The following is a 27,786-nucleotide window of genomic DNA, read 5'->3' on the forward strand; positions in this document are numbered from 1 at the left end:
GGAGGAACTTATATAATTTGTTTTAATAATTCTATGCCCTATATATGAGATCATAGAAATGCCCCTTGAGGATAAATTGACATTACACTCACTCCAGTTCTTTTACCCGTTACTATCAAGAAAACATAAAATCTGTTTGCAACCTGGGATGTTGTGGACAGGTTTGGATGAACCTCATACTGCTCGTCTCGGTAACATTATTTACACGTCTTCTACCATGTATCCCACCACCCTTATTATGATAAATTGATGTTTATTAGTTGAAAATCTCGAACTAGACTTTCCTTAGTTACGTATTTCAATTCTCCTTATTTTAAAAACGACTTGAATCAAAGTATGGATTTTTTTATTTTATGAATTAAAAAAAATAACTGCTCGAAATAAAATTTGTGTATCCTGTTCAGATTTATTGACTTCAAAAAGCTCAATTTTGACTCCAAATCGAATTTTTTCGACAGATCGGATCAAACTATAACTTCATGGATCCGCCATGTGTCTAACAAATGGTCGTTCAATTACTCGAAACCGAAAATAGATAAAACACTACATATGCTGACCAAGGCAGTCTATATTTCAATAATAATAATAATAATAATAATAATAACTCTTAACAACGTGACGTTTCAACCCTCTATCAGGGTCTTCCTCAGACCTGAAACCAATCTATACTCTGATAGAGAGTTGAAAACGTCACGTTACGTTGTTAAGTGTTTTGCATTGAAATATAGATTTACTCAGCATATGTAGTTTTTTTCTTGTCATGGAGACAAGGCTTAATCGTGTTACCAAAAAATAGATGTCTTTCTCATAGCCATCGACTCCTGAAACTTATATTTTGACCCCAAATTTGGATGCTCAGATCAGCTGGATCAAAACATATTTAAACTAATTGTATGAATTTGCAATTTTCTGATATGAATAATACAGAACTGCCATCAATTGGTGTAACGCTTTTCAGACTCCCTGACCCAGAAATACAAAGGCTGTCGCAGAGAAGGTGAGACTAATTCCTGTATAGGAAAACAACGACCTCCATTGGCTAGCAAATGTACTAGGGTGAAAACTTTGGTTCATTAGCTGCCGGTTGAGACCAAAATGAGCGCAATAGGTCAAAAAGTCGTGACTGCGTAGCAGTTAAAAGACAAGCATGTACATGGACCCCTCCAAGAATCATTAAAATGAAACAAAAAAATTACAAACCACAATTTTTTTATTCAGAATCATCTTTTTCAAAATAGGCACCATTGACAGCTAAGCAAGCGTCCATACGCTCCTGCCACTTTGTGAATGTCTTCGAAAATTCGTCATCAGGTAGCAAACTGAAGAAAACTTGCGCTGCGATGATCACTTCTTTGTTCGTCATGAAATGACAACCACGTAAAGCGGCCTTTAAAAGTTGAAATATCAAAAAGTCGAAGGGTGCAATGTCCGGGCTGTATGCTGGAATATTTCTATTTTTCTCTTCGTCGCGTAATCCTGAAAAGCCCGCGCGTTATGCGGGCGTGCGTTATCGTGGTGCAATATGAAGGAGTTCTTCAAATGTGGCCTCTTTTTTGCTACGTGCTGGCGCAGAGTCTCAATTACTCCTTGGTAATACTGTGGCTCTACTCAGTCTGTCTTGATCGGCATATGCCTGTTGGAACATTGCATATGTTTCCGCAGCACTTTTCCCTAAACGTCAACAAAATTTTATGGCATGTCGCTGTTCATCTTGAATACTCTTGTTATACACAAAAACCTGGAGGGGTAAACGAAACACGTTCCACGTAAATCAACACAGCTGCTCACTAACGTGGTTTCGCAACATGTGACAACTTGCTACGGAAACAGAATGCGTCATCCTACACGACGCGACTAGTGCCGAAACCATAGGCAGTGTTGCCAAGCCAGGAAAAAATCTGTCTCACCTTCTCTGCGACAGCCTTTGTATTTGATTTTGACTCCAAATTCAACTTTTCAATCCAATTGGTTGATTGATTAATTCAGTTTATTTTACTTCGCTTTTATGTCACGTTTGGCTAACCTCGAAGATGAGGGAGGATAAGTGATGATATGATGATATTGATGAAGGGACATTCGCAAAGAACACCCATGCTCAGGCCGGGATCCGAACACAGCATCCCTGACCTCGTAGCGCGCTGTGCTAATAACACTAGTCAACAAATTTAAGCTTTTTTTCTGCAACAATGGAAAAAAAGGGTCAGTTTAACTAAATCGAACCTCCTGAACACGAAAATGATAGTAAAAATGTCGTAACACGTAACGTTTTTGTGTTACACTGGTAAAGAGGATTATGGTGAAGGCGACGAAAATATATTACGTGACTTGTATTTTTAACTAGGTTACGAATGCAGTTATTACACTTCTATGAGTAAATATCATCAATAAGATGTAAAAAAGATTAAGGTACACACACGCACACATATGTGTGTGTGCATATATGTAATATACACAATATACAGCTATCACAATGGATGCAATTACCCTTATTTCCTCCTCTTGTAATGTTTATCACTATATCTAACAAGGAACCAGCAGTAATCGCCCATCATGTGAGGATCACATCTACCTTGATATCTCTGCTCCATTGTGCGAATATCTTGATGGAATCGTTTCCCCTGTTCATCACTGACGGCTCCTAAGTTCTTTGGGGAAAAAATCCAGGTGGGAGTGGAGAAAGTGGATTTTGAGCGACATTCGACATCCAAGCTTTGCATAAGAATCAAGGAATTCCAGAACTAATTGAGTATAGTTTGGTGCTTTAGTATTGCCCAGAAATCCATTCACCACTGCACTAAAAGCCTTCCAGGCAGCTAGTTCTTTGACACTTAACTTCCTATCAAAGTTGTGATCTCTCAACAGTTTCCGAATTTGTGGGCCAACGAATATTCCCTCTTTCACTTTAGCATCACTTAGTTTTGGGAAGAAGCTCCTGAGGTATGCAAAACCATCTCCATCTTTGTCCATGGCCTTTACAAAATTCTTCATGAGGCCTAATTTGATATGCAAAGGAGGAAGCAATATGTTGTTAGAATTAACTAATGTAGCATACTTCACATTTTGTTGCCCTGGTATATAGGTTTCTCTCGGAGGCCAGTTTTTAACAGTGTAGTGCGATTCTGTAGCCCTACTGTCCCACAAGCAAAGGAAACAACAATACTTTGTAAACCCACCTTGGAGTCCCATTAATATGGCAATGACCTTTAAATCGCCAGCAGTACTTATTATATTGAATCATATTTAACAAGACAGACATACTGTCATGTGTTTCCTTCATCTCAACAGAATGTGCGACTGGTATGGATGATTTTTGGTGCAATTGTGTAACAACACTGCTTTCAGGCTACTTTTGGACGAGTCTATAAACAGTCTCCATTCCTCAGGAATGTGCTCCAACCCAAGCTTATCCATTAAACCGTCTATATTTGTACATACACAGAGGGAATTTTTAATTTAAAGTAGCCTGAAAACTGTTCATGTATCTTTCTGAAATGGGTATTTCTAGTGCCGGAAGCCAGCAGATTCCACTGTTGAAGTCGAGATCCAAGCACCTCAGCCTGGTGCTTAGTTAGATACATATCTCTAACCAAGTCATTCAGTCTGGACTGGTCGACAAGGAGTGATTCCATCTCTGGTTGTGGAAAATAGCTTGGATCATTGGAAGTGGACGGGATGGGTGGCTCTTCTTCTTCTGCAAAAGATTCCTCTAAATGTGAGGGTGGGCTAGGGATTGGGAGTTCAGGTCCATGTGGTATGGGTCTCATAGCGGAAGGAATCTTGGGGTACACAATACTGGATTTTGTTCGTTTATAATGTCCCGCTATGCTTGTTAGGCAGAAGTAACAGTCCTCAGCATGGCTACTCGGTTCACGCCAAACCATTGGCACCGCAAATGCCATAGCACGGGTTTTGTCTCCACGAAATCACCTCACAAGAGTTGAATAACAAGTCACACAGCACACATGGGGAGCCCACACTGTCTTGATCACCAACAGTGCACCCGAAGTAGCTATAATACGCTTGTTTCAACGTTTCTGTCAACATTCGGCGTTGACTTTTTAAAGTGCACTGCCCGCGCACACAGCAGAAAATAGTTTGGTAAATTTACACAACCGCGTCGGTTTTTCTTCATTGGAGTATCACCCAAGTAACTTCAACACAACTTCTCTATCTCAAAGCACGTAATACTGAACTCATTAAATCACACTCCCTTCAGTCTGTAGAGCATTCTCCCTTACTTTATCTTATCAGTAACTCATTCTTGGGGGAGGGAGGAGCAGCCTTTTTGAACGTCAACATAGCCAGAAAAAGAAACACATCTTTTTATAAGTGTGTTTATTTATACATTGTTGCAAAATTTATTTTTATCGTTGCCCAAAATCATATAAATTGGAATCCAAATGTAAATAACGTATCCACGTTATGCCGGATATGACGTCACGTGTATCTCTGAAATGTTACGTGTTACAAAAATTTCAGTTGCAGATCTGAAATCAGCACATCCGAATTAGTTAAGAACACATGTTACCTTTGATGTTGCAAAATGGTTGTTGACTAGTGTAATCCAACGGGATCAGACGAATTCGACAAATGCCCGTTATGAAAAATGCACCAAAACCAAGATGACTTCCTAATTTTTTATGTAACTCTTGTGGGTCTGAAACACTAGCCATCACATAAACTGTCTGGACGTAAACATTTCTGTGGGTGTAAAGGTTGGAACATGGATTATCACCACAATGCATTTTTGAAAATAAATTCGGATGATTTTAAATCAATGGGTGATTCTGGAAGTACCTAGGTATTTTGAATGCTGATGACGGATACGACATATGTTTCTTCCCATCACGTCAGGATTTTTCTCCACGCCATTAAGTTAAATTAACCCACTACATTATAACATTGAGTTTTGGACATTTTGCGAAGGAAATTTTTATGAGAGGTTTAGAAAATGGAACTTACGTAATCAAAGTTTACGATTTTCATGTCAATGTTTCTTGTGAAGACAGAAGGTGGATTAAATGCTTACTATTCTATGTGCATTTGTAGTTCAAAATTGGAGGATTTGTATTCTAGAAAACCAATATTTTACCATCATCTAAACAGAGCCATGTATTGAGGAAATGATGGAACTACAAATTTTATTGTGAAATTTAAGCAGTTAATATATTGCTATTTTCTGCGAAAAACTAGACGTGATGGATAAAAATAGATTTCATTTTTGGAATGAGCATGCTGAGATTATTCAGAAACAAGACTCATCTGCGAGTCATCCAAACCCACGCAGGCCGGTGTTATGTAGGTATAGCAGATTCTGTCGTGTAAAGCAGGGGTTTTCAAACCTGCCGCGGTTCTCCTCAGCTCTCAAAATCTGAACGCGCCTCCCCGAATAATATCTATTGAATTAAATTGTTGTTTTAAGTCCACTTTATGCACAGAGAGGCTAATCGGTACTGAACACACAATTTAATGTGGCATCCGATCCGAGCCACTGTGCAATGTGCCTGCACCGGATATCGAAACCAGTAACCCTTCATTACAAGGCGACGACGTTACCACTACGCCATCGGGGAGGCCGTCAATAATAATTGATAAATACATGTGACCATGAAAGAGCAACACAAATTATCTTCGTGTGTTTATTGACTGTTGGTACACCCTACAAGTAATGAAGGTAAAATGTGTGTGATAATATAGTTTTTTAGCTGTACGATTTTTTAATGTTAATAAGCTGGTGTCAATTCATTCAGCGATACGATATTCATGAGATTAAAAGGATAAATACAGACAATAAGAAATGCTGGACAATATACGTGTTAATAACAGGCATACAGCAATGTTTTGTATTTCATTTAATTGCACTCCTGTATCTTCTAACAATATATGCGCAATGTACGAAAGCAATTACCAATGCTTTCATCTTTAATATTTTTCACAAAGCAGCAACTTTATTTTCAAAACTGGCATCTTGTATATTAAGCGCAGCATTCCCTTGTACCTTGGAGAGGTACATTCAGAACATTCCGTTTATGTAAACTATCAGAAAGGGATGCCAATTTCTGTTACAAAGGCACTATCAAGTTTTCAGCATTGTCATGGTTTTTTTCTACAAGGTGCTAGCGCAGTTCTTGTCTCAGTTCAGTAACACAGGAAATGAGATTGCACATTGATTCAGAAAAAGGAGTTAATATTTTTAACAAACACGTTTTAAATGTTCATAAAAAAAGAAATATTTTTTCGGAAATTCTCGCGCCTTCCCTCCAAAACACAGTTTGAATACCACTGGTGTAACAAGTTTCATGCACAGAAACTGTGCGATTTACGGAAACTTACTTGTTTCTTCATCCAATGCCCCCTTGCAGGCAGCAAAAGAAATAAGGATCAAGGGAACTAGAAATTGAAGATACATCTCCATTTGCTTCAGCTACAACTGTGGAAATTGAGATTATGTGGTTTTAGTTTTTATTCGGTCGAAAAAGGGTGTCCTTAAATAGTTCGCAAATAACATTAATTATGTATTCAACTTTGACGACGTAGGGTCTGGTGCGTATATCATTTTTTCTCTTCCTTTGTAACGTCCCTGCGTGATATATGTTGAAAACGTGTAGGCTCTCTATTATCTTAGTGGTTTATGATGGTTACAAAGTTGTTACGCCAGTCTGCTCACTGTGTATGACAAAGACGTCTGACTGTGAAGCATACCTAAATATATTTGCAAAGCAGACGGGCAGATATTTGATGCACATGCTAGATCGCAAATACGATCTTAGCTATTACACAATTACACTACCAAATACTGACAACCATGACAGTCATATGTAAAAAAAACAAAAACAGATACTTCAAATGGCTCACTTGTATCGTGTGCATGCAAATTTAGTTACGTTGCATCGATTTTTGTATTTCAAATTATATTGTTGATTTTATTAAATTCTTACACATGTACCGTTCACTTCACCCTGAAACCTGTACCAAAAGATATGGAGAGAAAGGGAAAACTAAAAAAAAATAATTTATACAGCTGATAAGCCAGATATCAATGCAGTTCTCAATTAGCCTCTTGCTCCTGACAAACAGGGACTGCAAAAGTGATTTTCATTCTGAAAACCAGGAAATTTATTATTTTACTGGAAGGGACATAGTTGACAATAGATCCATTCCTCACCATGATTGTTCTCATGAGACCAACGCTTTTCATATGATGACAGATGTACAAAGCTTAGAGATATTGGAAATGGAATGGTCACATCTCTTACAGGATTTACTCCTATGTGCTCGAATTCCTCCAAGTTGTGACGTTTTATGTAAGTTGGTTGGTATAATAATTCCGAGTTCAGACAGATGCAAATACCATAACGCACAGATACAATTTCGTTATTGCTATGACAATTGATTGCTTAAAAGTTTCAACGACAACTAGGACACCAAATGAAAGTTACTGATAAAGTCTCAATTTACTTTCTGTAATTAATCTCAATTAAATACTTTATAGTTAAAAAGGTCTGAATTAAGACATCAAAGGTGAAGTCCTTTGGGGCAGGACAGGACATGAGTAATAATGGCAATTTTGCATTTTTGTTGAAGTTTTATTATTTGTGACCTTTTATCCTTGTCTTGGTTTGCTTTGTGATATTTTCCCCCTTTTGCATTACTGTCGTGCATTTAACATTGTATTACATTGCAGGAGTTACGTATATCATACTAGAATTAGACCTGATAATTTCTAATACATATATTTGCTTTTGTATTTCTTCTGCTCTTGTCCTAAGAGGTTACTCAATTTAGTCTCTTATATTGAACCTGAACCTGATAAATAAAAATACCACCCGCTAAAAATTCTCAACAAGGAATAGCCGGACAGATTCATGGATGCCGAAAAAAGCATGTGAAAAGGACTAGGAATACGTTAAATATAGGAACTTGGAATGTAATGACACTTTTGAAACCAGGAAAGATGCAAGAATTGTCTGAACAAATAAAGAAAACACAAATTGAAATAGTAGCTCTGCAAGAAACCAGATGGAGTGGATGTGGTGTAATAAACAAAAAGGACTATACAGTATTCCATAGTGGTGCAAGAGATAAAAGAGGACTGGCTGGTACAGGTTTCATTGTACAAAAAAGAATACAAAATCACATAATAGGATTTGTGCCTTACAACGAAAGATTATGTAAACTGAGAATTAAGGGCAAGTATAACAATATAACCCTAATCAACACATATGCACCAACTGAAGATAAAGACGATGAAATAAAAGAAAACTTTTATGAAAATATTCAAAATATGATAGACAGTGTTCCAAAAAGTGATATAATGATTATATTAGGAGATTTTAATGCAAAGTTGGGAAAAGAACAAATATATAGTAAAATATCAGGTAGGCACACATTACATGATGTAACAAGTAAGAATGGTGAAATATTATGTGAATTTGCAGCTGCAAATAACCTGATGGTTATGAGCACCCAATTCCAGCATAAACGAATACATAAAGGAACGTGGATATCACCTGACCAAAGTACTATTAATCAGATAGACCATGTCCTGATTAACAGCAGCAAAAAGGATTTGATAAATGATGTAAGATCTTTAAGAGGCCCAAATATTGACTCTGACCACATATTGGTGCGAGTAATCCTAAAACAGACTATCCCTGCAATGTATAAGATAAAATCTTCGCCAAAAAGCAAATGGAATAAATCAAACCTACAAAACCCGAAAAAAATGAAGGAATATCGAGCAGTATTACAAAAATGAATGGTGGGATGAAGATTGCAGAAGGATTATTCAAGAAAAGAACAAAGCAAGAAGGAGAGCAATGCAAATAAAGACCAGGGCCAGCCAAGAAATATATAATATAAAAAGGAAAGAAGCTAATAAAATGTGTACAGAGAAGAAGAAGAAATGGTTGAATGATAAAATAAGGCAAATTGAAATTAATTATAAGAAAAATGAGACAAGAAAATTTTTCAAAGAGATACAATCCTTTAAACAACAGCAAACAGTATCGCCAGTGATGTGTAAAGATACAGAAGGTAACATCATCTCAGAAAAAGTACTAGTCCTAAATAGATGGAAGGAATACTTTAAAAAGATTCTTAATAATAATGTAACAACAAGTATTGTGGCGAATCGGGACTTGTTTATCCCGTTTCGCCACATTCTTCGGCCCACCCTGTATAGAGGAATTAGACCGATGCGTGGGATTGTCAGTTCGCGGAGAAACTTCATTTGTTTTCCCAAGAAACTCGCATGGGGGGCGACGAGACTGCCACCTAGCGAGCTTCTCGGGGTAGAAGCAGTGTTGCCAAGTTGGCCCTTTTGGGGCCAGAACTGGCCCTTTTGAGTACGTACCCAGCCCAAAAATTCAGCAAAAGCCCCAAGGGGCTGTTTAGCCCTACAGAGAGAAATCTTGCTACAAATCTAGCCCTTTCAGTAATGAAATGTTTTTTTGGTATTTTGAGTAAAGTAAACTGCAAAGAATAATTCACTTAAGCGACCATCCTCTGCACCTGCAAGCTCGTCCTGCGAACCCTCTTGTGGAGCAGGTACCAAGTTCACATTGTCACTTTATCCCCTTGTTTCTGGTTTTGGTATGCTGTGTAGCCCGAGACGAATTACGGATAGCGTCGATTCCAGAAAATGCGAATCTTTGTTGAGTTGTATTGCATCTGGTCCTTGAAAGTTTACAGAAATGCGGTGCGGAATCGACGAATTGTTCGTAACAGTGAGGCTCGACCAGAGACTAGTTCGTGTGTGCGACCGTGTGTGTGTGTGTGTGTGTATGCGTGTACATATATATGAAGGAGGAATATACCGAAAATGTGTAATGCTTTTGTGTAATCTATTGCACCACAATTTACGGGGGAAATAAATTATTTAAGGTAAGAAAATTTAATTTAGTTGAGCGTATGCCCCTCATCTTGACAGTTGATTAGTTGTGGTTCTTGAGTTTCAGAAATTTTGTACCAAAACACCCAAGATTTGTAAATCTAGCCCCTTGGATGTGAATTTTAGCTCCATTTTGGGTGCGATTTAGCCCGTTTTTCTCTCGTGCTGTTGGCAACACTGGGTAGAAGTTTTTTCCTTGTTGGGCAAACCAGTGTTCTCCCCGGGCCGATTTCGATAACAGCAACTCCAGCAACGGTCTTCCACGGCGTGATAGCTGGCTGAGTCAAAGTGGCGTGACTCAGCTCTTATCTTCCGGTACACCTGTGAGCCTTGACTAGAACGTGGAAACCTTGCGGATATGGAGTTAAGTATTATTACAAGAATGGTTTATTTTATCGCGTTACCTTAACAGACATTTTTTTTTTAGATAATAATTTCCTACCGCCGGGGTCTAATTCCTCCAAAGTATATATGTAGTCAAAAGAAGGAATGATCATGGACTTAGTTTTGGTAGCATAAGTGATGTAAGAGATAGTGGGAATCCAAAGTAAAAATGAATCGATGACGTGGATCGTCATTGTAAAAAATGTTTTTGTGAAAATCTGTCAAGAAGGGGGGGGGGTAATTGGTAACTGTTTTTTTCTGGTAAGAAACGACTTATTTAAATAAGAACACGTTGTTAATACTGTTGTAAGAAATTAAATACTCTGCACTTGTTAAGCAAATAAAAAGTATTTTGAGAAAATATCTAGTCTTACTATTCATGTAATTACGCAAAGCGCTGGGCGCTCTTTAAGATAAGTTCACCCCTTCCAGTATAATTTCTTGCGTAGTAGATTTATTATATTTTTTTTTTTTGGCAAGGCCCACAAAAAAGGGGAGTTGTATTTTTTTGTTGCTCATATACACGTCAGTTCGTCGGGAGTGGGACTAGACGAGCCCGCTATAAAACTCCGGACCAGCTGGCGGTATATGCGAGATCTTGGAGCGACGCACTATTTAATACAAAAAAAAACACTGGGATTAGTAGTTTTGACTTGTGCCCATTTTGATTGTCAGATCCTTTTGGTTTTCTCCCTACAGCACCGCAGCCACCCGTGATTGAGAAACTTAATATATATATATATATATATATATATATATATATATATATATATATATTGTAAGTATTTTCTTTTGTGGAGGGTGTGTTATTTATTTCTATTACAGGGAGATAGCCAGGAAAAAAAAGCACGTACTTCCAAATAAATAATTTAAAAAATGGGTTGTGACGGATTGTTCCAAACAACATCGAAATTGAGCAAGACGTCACAGTATGCAGGCACCAATAGAACAGAATGACAATAATCAACAAGAACTACATCCTCCATCGTGGAACGAAATAACCCACATAATACAAAATCTAAAAACAAATAAAGCTGCAGGATCAGACAACATCCCTCCAGAATTAATTAAAAATGGAGGGAGAACATTGAAACAGAAGTTGCACAAGCTGATATTAAGTGTATGGAATGATGAAAAGTTACCAACTCAATGGAATGAAGGTATAGTGTGGCCAATTTTCAAAAAGGGAGATAGATTAAATTGTGATAATTACAGGCCAATTACACTCCTAAACATTGCATATAAAATAATTTCTATAATACTAAATAAAAGGCTATTGGAATGCACTGAATACAAACTTGACGAATATCAAATGGGATTCCGAGGCAACAGATCAACTATAGATAATATATTCATAGTAAGACAGATTTTTGAAAAAAGCTATGAATTTAATATTGGACTCTACAACTTGTTTATAGATTTTACCCATGCATTTGACTCAGTGCACAGGAACAAAGTAATAGATGTTTTAAAATCATATGAAGTACCATCTAAACTAATCAGACTAATTATGTTAACCTTAACCAACAATAAAGGAAGAGTGAAAATTAACAGGGAACTGAGTGAAGAATTCGAAATAGAAGGTGGAGTCAAGCAAGGTGATCCCTTATCTGCAACTCTGTTTAGTATAGTGATAGACTCTGTATTGAAACAGATGAAATTGAGAGGAAACATATCAACAAGATTAAAACAATGTATTGCATATGCCGATGACATCTTTATAACATCAAGGACAAAAAGGACATTAATAGAAACATTTGAAGAACTAAAAAGTGAAGCTTTGAACATGGGGCTCGTAACTAATATGCAGAAAACTAAATATCTCAGATGTGTAAAAGGTAAAAGCAGATTACAAGACCTAATTATAAACGACGAGAGAATAGAAGAAGTGAGATCTTTCAAATATCTTGGATCAGTTGTAAATGGCGACAATACAATTGAAGAAGAAATTAGAGAGAGAATTATTCCAGGTAATAAAGCATATTTTGCCAACTTAACCCTATTTAAGAGCAAACTAATATCTAAATCTGCGAAACTGAGACTTTATTATAGCATAATAAGACCCATAACCACATATGCATGCGAAACTTGGACCCTCAAAGACTCCTGTAAACAGAAAATCTCAATATTTGAATGGAAAATCTTAAGAAGAATTTATGGCCCTCTGAAAGAACCTGATGGAAATTGGAGAATACAAACCAACGAAGAACTCAACAAGTTAATCAGGAATGAAAATATCATAAATTTCATAAAATCACAAAGACTAAGATGGTTTGGGCACGTAAATAGAATGTCTGATGAAAGATTAGTAAGAGAAATATATAAATGGAAACCACTTGGGATACGAGCCATAGGCAGGCCAAAGAAACGGTGGGAAGATGAAATAATTCAAGATCTGAAAGACATGAAAGTAAAGAATTGGACGAAGAGCATCCAGGATAGGAGAAAAATGGAGAGATGTTGTTGAGAAGGCCAAAACTTTCAATGCATGAAGTTGTAGCGCCTCAAGAAGAAGAAGTAAGGAAAAGGCACGATTAAAGTGTTCACTTGTTGTTTGTATACTGAAATGGTGATGTCTTTGAATTTTGATAATGAATTGCGTATAAAGAAGTAAACTTATATTTTTGTGGGATATACAATACGTGAACAAGTTATTTGGAAAAGAGAGCCTTTTTATGGTTCAGTTACATTTATTGATGAAACAGATGGTTGGTCAAGCACACTGACAGGCAGGATTCAAACCTACAGTTCGTGGCTGTATATTTCTTCCCCGATTGCGTAGTTGTAACGTCATCGCCTCGTAATCAAGGGGTCGATACCAGGTGAAGGGGCATAGTAGCCTGGTCCCACTTTAAACATATTTATTTCAACTTTAGCCTAGATTAGCCTATCTGTGCATAGAGACTTAAAACAAAAACTAAATTTGAATTAATTAATAGTTAATTAGGGGCCATCTTGAATCTGTGAAGCATGGCTGTATACATCTAGGATACAAAATGCCTTTTTTGGAGGGATCGAAACGTTACATGGGAATGTTGATCGTCTATGCGCTGTGAAAGTTTGTCGATGTTGTGCGTGTGGACACTTGTGCGTACGTGGGTGTGTGTGTGTGTGTGTGTTGTTTTATTGTTTCTAGAATATTAAGATTATTCGTGAAATAACAATCCATTCTGTCAAAATGAGAAAATCGTTATTAAAAAAGTAAGATAGTAAGAAAGTAAATATTGTCAAACAACTTTCTACCGGCATAAATCTACATGTGGTAATCTTTGAATGCCTGAATCCTGTGCCACTTTCGTCGATATGGAACGTGAAAACTAAACCAGTTCATCGTTCATTGGGTATAGAAAACACAGGACGTGCTCACGAAACTCTGGAAATGGGTAAGATATTCGCAGTTTCAACAAAAAATATGTTATTAAGATGATGATTCAATATTCTCTGACAGAGAAAGCTTGAAGGGGCGTTACGCAATTTAACTCTAGATGAGTTAGAAACTTTTTTCACAAATAAACATGCTAATTAAACGTTTTCTATTTACACATTACAAACTAATACTTATATACACGTCTGGAAAAGTTCCGTTATCTAAAGGATACGTTCATCGTGTGAGAACCAGGGAGATGTAACTCCAATTTATAAAATTTACCGGAAAGATGAAACAATGTATTCTTACGAATATGTCTGACCCTTAAAAAGAGTCAATTATATGGAAATATGTGACCATAATTTTAATGCTAAGGATTAGAAGTGGAGATATGTCTGACTCCAAAGAGAGCTCTTCAGAGGAGTTCATTTAAACAAAACTGATAACCATATTTTTGGAGTTACGTTCCACTGGTTCTCATACGACTCGGCATTCCCTTTAGAGCTGCAGCTGGACAATTCCATTGTGACAAATTTACATTCATTCTTTAATTATTTTCTTACCACCTTCAAATATGTAACTATCAATTCATAATTTTCCTTGATGAAAGTTAGTTAATTTCAGAATATTCCTCCCCCATCTCAACCTTTAGTTACCGAAAATACATTTTTTGTAATTGTGACGGGTATAACATTTCTGAGACATGGCTTTAGGACCTATCTCGGTTTTTCAGAAAACTCTGTGAAATGTATGGGTCTGCTGAAACAATTGTATTTTATTTTCACAAAGGAAACTTTTCTCTACAATTAGATGCCTTTGGTTTCTAGAAATATTACTACATACTTTTTTTTATAAATATTGTTTGCCTGTGACGGGTGTGACAAATTTCGTGACGAATGTGACAACATGCATATTACATGAATGTATGTATGTATGTCTGCATATGTGTACCTTTATGTATGTATATTAATATAGCAATGTGTTTGAATGAACATATAAAATTAAGTATTTGTATGTTTTCTTCACGTGTGTCGATATATTTTGAATATATCACTTATAGTTATTTGTAAATCTAATGCTCAGTGTTTGCCATCAGTATTCTAAATCTTGTAAATCTTGTATTTTTCTATATTGTATTCTCTTTTTATCCCTTTTCTTTCTACTTTTCTTCTTCTCTTATTTTTGTACATAAAATAATGTAACAATTAAATGGAGCTGTTCATTGCCGAACTTTTCCGGTGGCGGCGTCACCCCTGTTGTGTCCTTAAATAATTTCGTTCGTCATTTGGTTGCCCTAAGCTTTACATTGGAGATGGCTATTCAAACGTTATTTTCAATGAAGGTAAGAATTTCTTGTGTAAATCGATAATAAAAATGGGTTTAGCAAAGCTTAAAGATTATGTAGCCAGTCATAAGTTTCCGAAAATTACATTCTCCTGAACCTAAGAATTAATATATTAAAGCGCAACGGAATGGTTGCGAAAATGAGCTAAATATAGTACGTTTACGCACAAAGAACACTAAACTTGACATAATTTGGGTCGTCTCTAGCTGCCATGGGTCGAAAATAGGAACATTCAAATTTTTACAGTATGCTTGTTTTTTTCTGGTTGCGAGCATGTGTAATTCAACGGCGGATAGGAATCGAAGAAACTCGCAAAATTATAAAGAAAAAATGTATTAAGTGCGTAAACGCATGCTCGTATATATTATTATACACTATGACCCATTATGCCTTATCCGATAATTTAATATTAACGTATGTTTTCATTATATTAAGCAGATATTCTTCCCTCGTATTTTCGTCCTTCTTTTTCTTGGCAACAACAATTTTAGAATTATAATTCCTGTAAATAAGATAGCCCTAGAGGTTGTGAGACATGAAACAGAAGAAACAATATTTTTTTATAATAACTATTCTTGACGATAAATGTATGTATGTATATCACTTGAAAAAAAAAGTCAGTTATTAAAAACAACTATAAAAATAAAAGTTTCAGTCGCGCGCAATTATTATGCATTATTCTTTACCGGATTCTCAACAATAGATCACTTAAATTGTGAAAATTGTAAGTGACGTAAAAAAGTGCTGGGCAAATTTTAAGGCTTTTTTGAGTTCCGGTATCTTTTCTGTTGTTGACGATCGTCTTTTTAAAAGTCTTACTTTTACAGCACTGATTATACAACTATCATGTTCAGACATCATTTCTGAGGTTAAGATGATGTTAAACTTGCAATTTAATATAGTACATTCGGCACCCAATTTCCCATGTATTTAAATGGGAGAACAAATGCCGATCAAAAGCGTGGGAACACAACAGGGGTGCTGCCACCTACAATAGTTTGCTTTGACCAGGCCCATTGGTAGAAGTCTCTTGTAATTGGAACTATGTATGCTCTGTTAGGGACAAATAAATAAATTATTTACTTTGTAGAATTATGGAACAATGCAAAGGCTATGAAAACTAGGATAAATAGATTCTTCAAGCTAACGTTTGTTTCAGAAATAAAGTATGATATTTCAGAGCTTAATAATAGAAATAATCAATGAGAAAATTAGTATTAATTTAGCTTTCTTATGGTAATGAAACTAAATTAAGTGGAGACACCACACATGAAATCCCACTTCTACTATAAAAGGTAATAGGTTTGAAAGCATATGTTATTTAAAAGCTATGAAACTGATGTTTGAAGTAATAATTGCAAATTCTGCATAGTTTTCTCTTTAATTTTATACATAATAAGTGATACTTTGAGCAAAATTAAAATTAACCTTGTTTGTCCACTTTCACATGGAATGGCTCAGCTAGATATTTATAAGCTCTATCAGGAAAAGGAATTCGGTGCCCCCAGGATCCATATCGGCAAAAAGTTTTTTTGTTGAATTTATTTTTTTAAGAAACAAAATATTGTTATACTTCGCGTAAATAATGATCACAAACAATTTCACATTTATTTTACGATACATCCATGGACACTTATACGTTGTAACACCACTGAATCAGTTTTAGTACTTACTGAATGTATTGATGACTTTTTCTATTTTCTATTTGTGAATCACAAATTACTTCAGCTTTGATAAAAAGCGTAAATACAGCTCTTTCGCAAATTGATCTCTTCCTTTATAGTGTCAAAGATCAGAAACATAAGACAATTTGTACCCTGTGAACAGTATCTTTTTCTTGGGAAGTGCAGAAAATTCACAAGAGCATCATTGAAGTAATGCTTTTATTAGCATACATTACAGGCCATTTCTGGGATAGTGGCAGTGGATACTCCGCGGATATTACATTTGAGTAAAATCCGAAAACGTGTTTCAAGATAGCGATTCAAGTGCGTACAAAGCGAAACAGTCTCACAGAAGCATTAAGAACATATAGCTATCCGCCAAACCCGAATCATGCCTCATGGCATACGATGCATTGCCCACTCTCAATCAACAAGTGAACCACCGTTAACTCCCTCATTCTCAACTCAAGCTTTATGATAAGCATGGTGAATGAAAAAGAAACATGTTTCACACCACCCAATGCCCCTGAGAGATGTGCTGGCTGAGCACAAAGTCCTTCAAGCACTAAGAAAATCGTATCTTAAACCTATAACAGATAGAAAGACAAAGATATTTTTTTTCGTTGCAAATAACGCTCTGATCATCTGCTTCAACATGGCGTCAATGAAAGAGAAATCAGAGTGTTCTATGGTAGCACGGAAGTAAATCACCAGTGATGGAGTATGGACGAAACCGTCCAGATGTTAAAAGCATCAAAACATGATGTGCAAAATTTAAGGAGACTGACAGTGTTAGTGAAATGTACAGAACGAGTAGGCCTGTGTGAGTGAAGGGACTGTGGTGGCATTTCCTATCGTACTTTTGTGTAATAAATGTTTAAGATCAGGGTAATAATTTATGCTCACCCTGAATTTTCTCATGGCTGCCAGACATTATCAGGCCTATGGCAAAAGAAACATAGAAAACCAGCAAGAAGCATCGTCGAAAGTGTCCGGGCATTGGCGGATTTAGCTGGAGATGTACGGGGGAACGTGTCTCTCCAGAAAGGATAACTAAGTTTTAACTGACAGCATTACATGAAAAATAACAATAAATGTTCTAGAAAATGTTTTTCAGGTAGTAAAAAGAATGAAGCAAATTTCAGCGCAAATACATATAGCGAATTATTTACAAGCCATTTCGTCAAAGTCAACGCCGAAAATCGAACCCAGGACTTATTGATTACAATTCAATAACGTTAATTGATGAACACAAGGCGAGAGCATCGCACATTAAATATTTCCCATGTTTGTGACAGTTTTGCTTGAGGAAATGAAATCTCACAAGCTTATTAACTTTATGTTATCATTCATAATTCATATGACCTAGAACTACTTCTGCGTATTTCACACAAAAAACTACTAATGCTATCACCTTATAATCAAAGGACCTTGGGTTTGTTTACTGGCGGAGGTATAGTGCAAAGTGGCTGGGATTCCACTTTGAAGGTGGACCACAAATTCTGCCTAAAAGGAATTTTTGTAATTGTCTTGATGTGAATATTATGTATAAAAGGAATTTCAACATCTCATGTCAAAAAATGTCCACATTATACGATTCCAATGTTACATGTTATCATATGCTTACAGCACATTATGTGTTCTTCCCAGAAATTAAATTCTAGATCCTCCTCTCTGTCCGGGTAACCAAGAAGTACACAAGTGAAAGTGGGACACAAAATGCAAGTTGTTTGCTTTTTAATGTTCCCTGGAAAGAAGTCGTAGAATAAGGGTTTCAGCGGGTGAGCGGGTGTTGTATTCACTCGGTAGTTATTTGTAAACTGTTATCCAACACAAAGTCGCATATTGGAATGACAGACTGCATGAAAGAACGAGGCACAGTCCGCCTACACTCAATTTGAGTAGGGAAGGCTACATGTAAATTTCAAAATTCATCCAATCGCTTATGTGGAAAATATCGCCAAATTTTAATAGGATGTAGAAGAAACCCATAAGCTCAAAATACAGGAACGTGAGCTAAATCGATTTTGCTTGTGAACAATAAATACATGAACCGTTGGACAAAAGTGTTTAAAATACTGTTCACCAGATATTATGTATTATTGACTTCTTACCTTCAAAATAATCCCGGTTTCACTTTCATACCTTAACTCGTTCCCGAGATATACACATTTGAATGCATCGTGCTACGTTGAAAACCTATTTTCTTTTAATCCATAGAAATTTGCAATCTGTTTCTATTTGTTGCATTTTATCCACAGAAATAATTATTCTGCACTAGCAGGTCACATGGAGTGTTGTCATTAAAAACAAAATATCTAGCAATAAAAGTACGATTCAAACCAGTTCACCTAAAGTGGTCAAAATCCGAGAGGGGAATGGTCAACATCTGCTTAATTTAACCTGGAATCGTGTAGCTAACATTCACTTTAACACTACAAATATGTGACCAAATATTGAATGGTGATTTTTGTATATTTGTTCATATTTTCTGTGAGTTCGTAAAAATTATGTACAGAATTATTCAATTGTTAGTATGTGGTAAACGTTGGAAGGAAGTCCAGTTTATCCACATATTGGATGCCAGTAATTTAACTCAATAAAAATTTTATTTTGTGATAAACTTGTAGAAATATGAAGAGTGGGTGGGTAGCGAAACAAATACTTCAAGCTTGGCTAAAGCATACTTACAACCAAGTTGAAACTGATTAGAAATGTTCAGGGTCAACAGAGATTCAAAGACTATCGGTGATAAGATTGCTACAAAACAGGATCTGTAAACAGAAGAATGCAGACAATCTGTTACAAATGCCAAGAAGTGATCACGTCACCGCTGTCAGTTCATCGTAACAGAATATGTTCCCTTTGTGGAAAAATATGTTCAGTACTGATTTATTTGTTGTTTTATTGATTGATTGATTGATTTGCTTTATTTTACTTCGCTTTTTGTGCCACTTTTGGCTAATTTGCGAAGACGGGGATGAGTGATGACATGATGAAATTTATAAATAGACACTCACAAACATCCATGCCCATGCCGGGATTCTAACCCGAGACCCCTGGCGTCGTAGCGCAATGTGCTAACCACTCCGCCAGAGAGGGCCGGCTTATTTGTTGTTGTTCTTGATTTGGTGGTGTTTTAAGTCCACTTTATGCACAGTAAGGCTAATCGAGACTTGATCTACAGTTTAAAGTAGGATCCGTACCACTATGTGTCTTCACCTGGTATCGAACCCGGGACCCCTTGATTACAAGTTAAGGACGCTACCACTGAGCTATCGGCGAGGCGAGTAGTGATTTATATCAGGGTTACGATATTTATTCCATTCGTATAAATATTCGGAAAATATTGATTGATTTTCATATTATTGGCATGAAAGTGGTTCTTAAATATAACTTCTTACTTTTCTTTTGGTCTCACCCCTTTAAATTACTCCTTTTTAGTCAAAAATAAAAGAGTATGTAAAGTTTTACCAACAAATTTTGATATTTACTGGTAGCTCAGTGGGCCTAAAATTTGCCCATAAGAAAAGTGCCATAATGTAATACTAACGTACATGTCAGTAGTTAGTACACGGTATAAATCTAATTATTTTACATTATTAAAAATGTCACAACATAAACACTGAGTAAGACAGTATTATCGTACAGTGCACACAAGAAAGTCATGTTTCTGCGACTTGTCGAGCCGGTCTCTTTCTTAGTGTCCAGATAAGCTCGCTTGTCCTCCTGGATGATCTGCAGAAAGAAGTGGAGCTGAGGCAAGCTTCTTGTTAGATGCCCGCTGGATTGAACACTGATAGCACGAACCGTTTCCAACCCTTCCCGGAAGTCCTCTTGATATGGAGTTCGTTGTAAAGCAATCCTCTAACTTCTTTTCATGGAATGTCTCTAGGTCAACAGTTGCTCCCTTTGGAGGAGTCTGTCCTGTCTCGTTTCTCTCTTAGCCTTCACTACAGACCACTTGGTCGGTGGAGGAACGTGGTGGTCAAAAAATGCGAAATAAACCAAACATTTTTAATTCGCGCACGGTATTTGTCATAGTTGGTCGTCCCTTTGAAATAATGTTCAGTTCGTCCTTGAAATTTCTTGTGCTGTAGGAAATTACCATCAACAAGTCCTCAAACCCACAATTACGGATATTTTCAGTAGATAATGACGTCCCAGGGATGAAGATAGCGCCGACATATTGCAAACAGCACCAACACCTCAGAGCGCAATCATTCTTCCAGTTGTTTAGACGGCAGGTTACAGTCGCATACTGCAGCGTGGTGCTGACTAGCAAAGAGCAACTCAACATCTGATATTGTATCTAACCGGAGAGGCAAGCGCATGCTTAAATATGTTTTGTCATGACATCGTTTATCATTATTGAATACTAGCAACACACCAAGCTAATAGACAAGTTGATTAATATTTGAATACGTTATTTCACATGTATGATTCCCCGCGGATATAATATTATTTTTTACTCTCAAGCAATGCTTACAATGCTTGATTGCCACCTCGCCTCTGTTCTGAAGTTACTGATATCATTTCCGTCTTAAATGTTATCCTGCCATATTAATTAATTGTGGTCTTACAAATTACGTGAGTTATCAAGTTGAAGTTAGGATGTTCATGTACTACTGTGACCTTAAAATAATCTGTTAGTTGGTTCAGAAATAACACTTGACATTATCATATCATAGAACTGTAATAATATGAGGAATAACGACCAATAGACATTCACCATACAACTTAAAAAATCCAAATGAGGAGTATTAAGTGAACATTCATTCCAAATCAAAATATATGGTTATGCAGACAAAAACTTAACTCGTGAGCAAAATGTTACATATCAATTCAATAATCAAGAATTGTAGATACTGCAGAGGAATACTGGTTGTTGAGTTTTCTTTTACATTTCAGTGCACAAACAACGTAATCGAACAGGCGACACTGAAGGAGGTCCAGCCCCAACTACAAGTGCGCAGCAACATTTCTGTCGAATGTTAATGAGAAATGTATTCAATCAAAACAAGCTTAAAAGTCGCCTTGAAATTCCAGATGCAAAATGTATTATTTTATTTCGCTTAAGTTAAACTTTATATATCTCTAAGAAGTCAAAACATGAAACAAGAAACCAAGAAACAACCAGGAAATAACATACAAAATTACAATTAAAGTCATTTCCGCCAAAAGGATTCCTCTTTTAAAATACGAGTGGCAAGTACATAGTGTTACAATAAAATATCAGATGGATAATGAAGCAGTCACAGGGTGGGATTGTGTTGTGCCCAACTCAGATGCCCACCCACAACACTACCCTAGAGCGTCCACAAGGGATTAAGTACTCAGTAACCCTGAACACGACACACCATTGCAACAAAGAAACCAGAAAAATAATTAAATAAAATTTCAAAATAAAGACAGCAACAACAAGAGATATAGCTACGAGTTCGAGTTTTTTGACACCATAGAACCACATGACCTAGCTCTCAACACGGACCACTCTAACAGTACAAAGAAGTACGCAATACATGTTCATACTATAAATAACAATTAGTAAATATCGACAATCTCCACAAGTCGGCTGGTATTTATACTCTCTTTTTGTCATAGACTATGGGCATTTCCACTATGATATGAAGGGCACGTCAAATCCATTCGTTTTACAGATAATTATGCAAAAATAAAATGTGCCAAGTGTCTCGACAATGTCTGTTTTGAGAAATGCGCCTTCCAAGATCGCTGAAATTAATCCACTACGTAACGGAAATATCCTCTGATAGCCCTGAGCAATTTTGACGTCCATATTTATATGAAAGCCAGCGTTCGGCATTTTCTGTTCTTTCGTAAATTTGGTATGGACCGTGAAAGCGATAGCAAAATAGAAATGAATTATCGTGAAAAGCAAAAGTGTCTTATAATTTGTAGTGAAAAAAACTGTGTGCCATTTCTTTTAGATGCATTGCACTCTAAGGATCGCTGAGTGTTTTTCCGTTACACTTAAAATGAAATAGTGGAAACGACTGAATGGCACTGGGAATCGCTAATATTTAGTCCCTGAGTAGCAAGAAATTATTTTCACAAGAACTACAGTAACATGTTGCTTCCTGAAATTACATTATTAAAAATCTTCTTAACAGTATTTATCCTTCACAAATTTCAAACATTGCCAAACTCCTACTTGTTTTTTTTTTCTCAAACGCTTCCATAATACGGCGATACTGCAAAAACACGTTTAACAGATAATTGAGTTCAATTTCTACACTCCTGTTTACATAAAGTGGCACATACTTCAACTATTCAACCACATAATATGTGGCACTTACGTGAACATTAGTGTACATTTGTGCATGTATATTTCCTCATTTCATGTCGCTTTTCTGTCACTGATGCAAATTGCGATTTGCGCACACGAAGATGTAGATGAGTGGTATTGAACATGTAGGAACGATCTCTACATTCGCCAGTATTCCCTATCGTTCGGGGAGGTGTAAATATGGCTTAAGAGTTTCTCTAACACATGTCTAACATATGTGCAGATAATACAATAACTCCCCCAAAAAAGTAGATTAGCAATTGGAGGTGATTCTTTTCATTTTACTGTAACATTTATTTTCGTCTCATAACCCGTTATAACCACTTTGGCTGATTCTCAGAATAGTTTTGCACGTTACGCAATTTAACCTAGACAGGTTGGTCAACAACCTTCCGACTTCAAGCTGAAAATTCTAATCGGAAACAAATCAGGGAAGATTACCGCGATATTCAAATCTAAACATTTCGTCCTAAGCAAGTAACTTTCTATCGATAACCAACAGTAGGTGTTAATCTCTAAATGTCAGATTCTTGCGCCACGTCTATCAATTTCTAAAAAAGAAAGCTTGCCTGCTTGTTGTGCAGAAGAGCTATACCCCAGTACACAGTGCGTCTGAAACACTTGTCATGGGTAAGATAAGGATTCGGTATAAACTTTGAGATTTACTTTTAGTATAATTATACAAACATAATACACTTCACGATCTTAAGTGTAGATAAAGAGCTGATGCGGTTCAATGACAAGTAACAAAAAGTTACATTGAGTTTATTAAAACATAGGTTTTTATTAACACTTTGGATGTGTTATCTTAATGTACGGAATATGATTTCATAAGTAATTGCAATTCTTTACAACTATATGCTTCTGACATCCAGCTTCATATGTCTGAGTATAAAGTGAACATGTAGATATACCTTGCCACCCACAACTTTATATAATAACGTTTACTGTCAAAATGTAATTAATCAATAAAGGTAAAGTTAGCATACATAGCTATAGAACCGTGGCATGAAGACACGTTTAGGGGATGTGAGGGTAGAGCCCACACATTCTCGATCACGGTCATTTTGGAGGTGGTGTGATTAGCATCACCTTTACCACGAGGAACCCATTGATTTGAGGCTGGGTGAGCCCCAGAGCTGCTCTATGCGGGAACGAGGTCGGAAAAATTCGAACATTAGATCACCCACGCCAGGAATCGAACTCGGGTCTTCCGCATGGTACTTGGACGCTCTACCGACTAGACCACCGCAGCTTAGTACCCTTTCATTTTCAAATGTCATGTTTTCTGATAGTATTTATCAATGTGACTTGACTTTCATTTTAAAACATATTCAAAACCAATATAACTACACACAGGTTCACAGTACATTGTAAGGGGATAAGTGGCTTGGGGAAAGCAAAGTTATCCTCCCATGAAGTTCTATGCGTCTAAAGGCCAATTCTTACTTGAGAAGTGTTAGTTTTACGAAAAAGTTTTGGAAATTCCACAAACAAAGTAGAATAGAGACTGTGAAAGAAAGCACACACAAAATATAAGATAATTTACGCACGAGTCAGATTGAGCGTTCTACTCAATTTCTTGATAAAAATCCAAATATGTCAGAACAATCCTCCTTATGCCACGTTAAATAATGAAAACATCTTTCGTAGGACGTATGTTTTGTGTTTTGTGTTTGCTGACTGTTTCCGTTGTGTTACTCAAATCATGAATTCCAATTAAAAGACATGTATTAAACGTATTAATAATTCATGTTATAATTTCAAGCATTTTATGTCGAGACAAACATTAGGATTTTATGTTTATTTGCTTGGTCGGTAGTATTTTACTCTGAAAAACACAATTCATTTTGTATATTCCAAGTTCTATTTTTATCACAAGGGACACTAAATTTACTCACTTTTATTTTCTATTATCCTATTAAAAAGTGTCTAAGATTTATTTGAATTTTGTGCATATTCATTCGGAGACACTCCATACATATGAATTACCTCTGTAGAGAAACAAAACTTCACCTACTGTTGCACATTTTTGTAAAGTAGTCTTAATGAGCGAATAATTTTAAGTTACAATCTAATGGTGTACTTGATCGTTATGGTTTGCAGATACAAATAATTATCCAACATACGTACATCCAAAAACAAACATATACACACACAAATTTGTAAAATTTCATAACATTTGATTACATTATGTGAAGAAATGGATACACGGGTGCACTCGTTTTAGCACAGCAAAAATTTTCCATGAAAATGCTTTATGTTACTTCGCCTAAAAATAACTACCTTAATGTGTAGACAAAATATGCTACTTAGGAACACTTTCGGTGTTCTAATCAGAACTTCTCTTTTGGATGTGCCGACACAACTGCTCATCATCGAATATGGATGTACCACTATATCTAAATAGATATTGATTTGATAACTTTTCATTGTTGATTATCATGAACCGGGATTTAATAATAATAGAGCTTATTTTATTACAAAAGTAATTGAATACTTTACGAGAATTTAGATACTCTGATAAAAGATATGGTGGTGTTAGCAAATTTATGTTCACATGATTAATGTTACTTCCTTCATATACATCATATGATAAAAAACAAGTCTAAACGCAAGACCATGAAATTTGGCGGGAGGCAGAAGTTCGCACTGTTGCCACGTCGGAGCACAACCCCGTGTGTCCGGAGGGGATACAAACTGACAGTGTTTGCTCGAAAGGTCAGGGATGACACAAAATAGCCCCGGAGTGAGGTCGCTCGCCTCGCTTTTCCCATATGTGGCACCAGCGCATTTTCTGCCCAATCGCCTATTTTCATGCGTTTACTTGCTAAATTTTCCCTAGTGAAATGGTAATGATTATGCAACAAAAGTTTCTAATAATAAAAACTAAAGACATTTTAATCCTAACGTACGTATTTATTTTTCAGAGTGCACCAACAACGTAAACGAACAAGCGCCACTGAAGGAGGTCCCTCCCACATACTGCCCCAACTACAACAAATGCGCAGCAACGTTTCTGTCCTTCATGGCCGCTGTCAACGCAGTCTACAGGGAGGAATGCACCACCGGGAATAACCACGGGTTCAACAACAATCAAGCTGACCTCCTCAGCGACTACGACTTCATTATTGTAGGCGGGGGAACATCAGGAGCTATACTGGCCTCAAGACTCTCTGAAATGAAGCGATGGACTATTCTGGTTGTCGAATCAGGTGGAGATGCCGACAGTGACACCTACATCCCCGGAAGAGGACACGTACTTTGGGGGACTCCTTTAGATTGGCATTTTAAAACGGTGCCTCAAAAGTATGGGTGTTATGCAAGCAGGGATAGAATATCCCGATTGCCAAAAGGGAAATCTCTGGGAGGTTCAACAATACTCGATATGATGGATTACCTCAGAGGAAATAGGGAAGATTTCGACGAATGGGCGAGGAGGGGTAACGAAGGGTGGAGCTATGCCGAAGTTATGCCGTATTTCAAGATGTCCGAAGACAACAGAAATCCTGAATACGCGAGATCGATATATCATGGTGTTGGAGGAGAGCAGCCTGTAATGCGATTCCCATACAAACACCCACTTGTCGAACCAATAATAAAGGGGGCGAATCAGATGGGTCTACCAGAAATAGATGTTAATGCCAAGTATCAGATAGGTGTTATGAACGAGCAAGGCAGACAGTTCGACGGATCTCGTTATAGCACAGCCAGGTCATTCTTGCACAAGATTAGGTGTAGATCAAACTTACACATAGCCAAGTGTGCACATACTACTAAAATTCTGGTTACACGTGCCACCAGATTAGCTTTCGGTGTTGAGATAATGAGGTACAACAGATCTCTTAGAATATACGCGAGGAAGGAAGTCATTTTGGCAGCAGGCGTCTTCAACTCTCCTCAGTTGCTCATGCTGTCAGGCATTGGACCGAAAAAGCATCTGAAAGAGATGGGTGTACGTGTGATCAAGGACTTGATGGTGGGGCATAATTACCAGGACCAACCTCTGCTTCTGAGAGGTCTACAAGTTATCACTGACGTCAGAAAGGTTAAGGTACAGACGGACGAAAATTACAAGAGATACAAGGAAGAACATGAAGGTCCCCTTGCGGGAAAAGGAGTAAGCCAAGTTATAATTTATTCTAAAGTCACCGAATCGGCTCCAGCTAATGCTCCCGACATTTTAGTGGTTTTTGCTTCATTACGTGACGAGGAAAGCATTTACAAAATGGGTGTGGATATTGGTACCAATTCGCATTCATATTATGAAGGCTTTTTCATGCAACCCCTAAATCTAGTTTCGAAAAGCGTTGGTGAGGTTAAGTTACAAAGTTTAGATCCGTTCAAACCACCATTAATAGATCCTAAGTATCTATCTCATCCAGATGACGTAGAACTCTTGCTAAAGTCAATAAGGTACTTAGAAAAACTCGTCGGGACTCCTTCCCTGAAGTCGATTGGAGCAGATTTTAACACCACCTCTCTACCAGGATGCCGAGCGTATCGTTACGGAACGGACGGCTACTGGGTATGCGTGATAAAGCATTACACGGGGACAGCGTCTCAATCATTAGGAACATGCAAAATGGGACCCAGGACAGATATGACGGCAGTGGTCAATCACGACTTAAAAGTACACGGTGTCACTAATCTGAGAGTCATTGATGAATCAATTATACCGAAAGGTGTAAGAGGAGACACTTTGACTGTCACTATGATGATAGGCGAGAAGGGAGCTGCTATGATCAAAAGCTCGTGGGCATAAATTAGGGAAACGTTGATAATCTGCAACAATCTTAATGTAAGTTAGTCTGTCAATGTGGTAAT

At 36.9% G+C, this 27,786-nt stretch overlaps 1 protein-coding gene across 1 annotated transcript; it reads left to right on the forward strand.

The window, feature by feature from the left end:
• The first annotated feature begins 3,491 nt into the window (after positions 1-3,491).
• LOC145985463 (glucose dehydrogenase [FAD, quinone]-like) lies at positions 3,492-27,724 on the forward strand. Its single transcript, XM_083119538.1, has 2 exons — positions 3,492-3,567; positions 25,890-27,724. The coding sequence occupies exons 1-2, from the start codon at positions 3,492-3,494 to the stop codon at positions 27,722-27,724; spliced, it is 1,911 nt and encodes a 636-aa protein (XP_082975664.1).
• Positions 27,725-27,786: the final 62 nt, after the last annotated feature.

The sequence above is a fragment of the Lepisma saccharinum genome, chromosome 1, assembly GCF_977018435.1.
Source record: "Lepisma saccharinum chromosome 1, izLepSacc3.1, whole genome shotgun sequence".
In the NCBI taxonomy this organism is placed as follows: Eukaryota; Metazoa; Arthropoda; class Insecta; order Zygentoma; family Lepismatidae; genus Lepisma; species Lepisma saccharinum.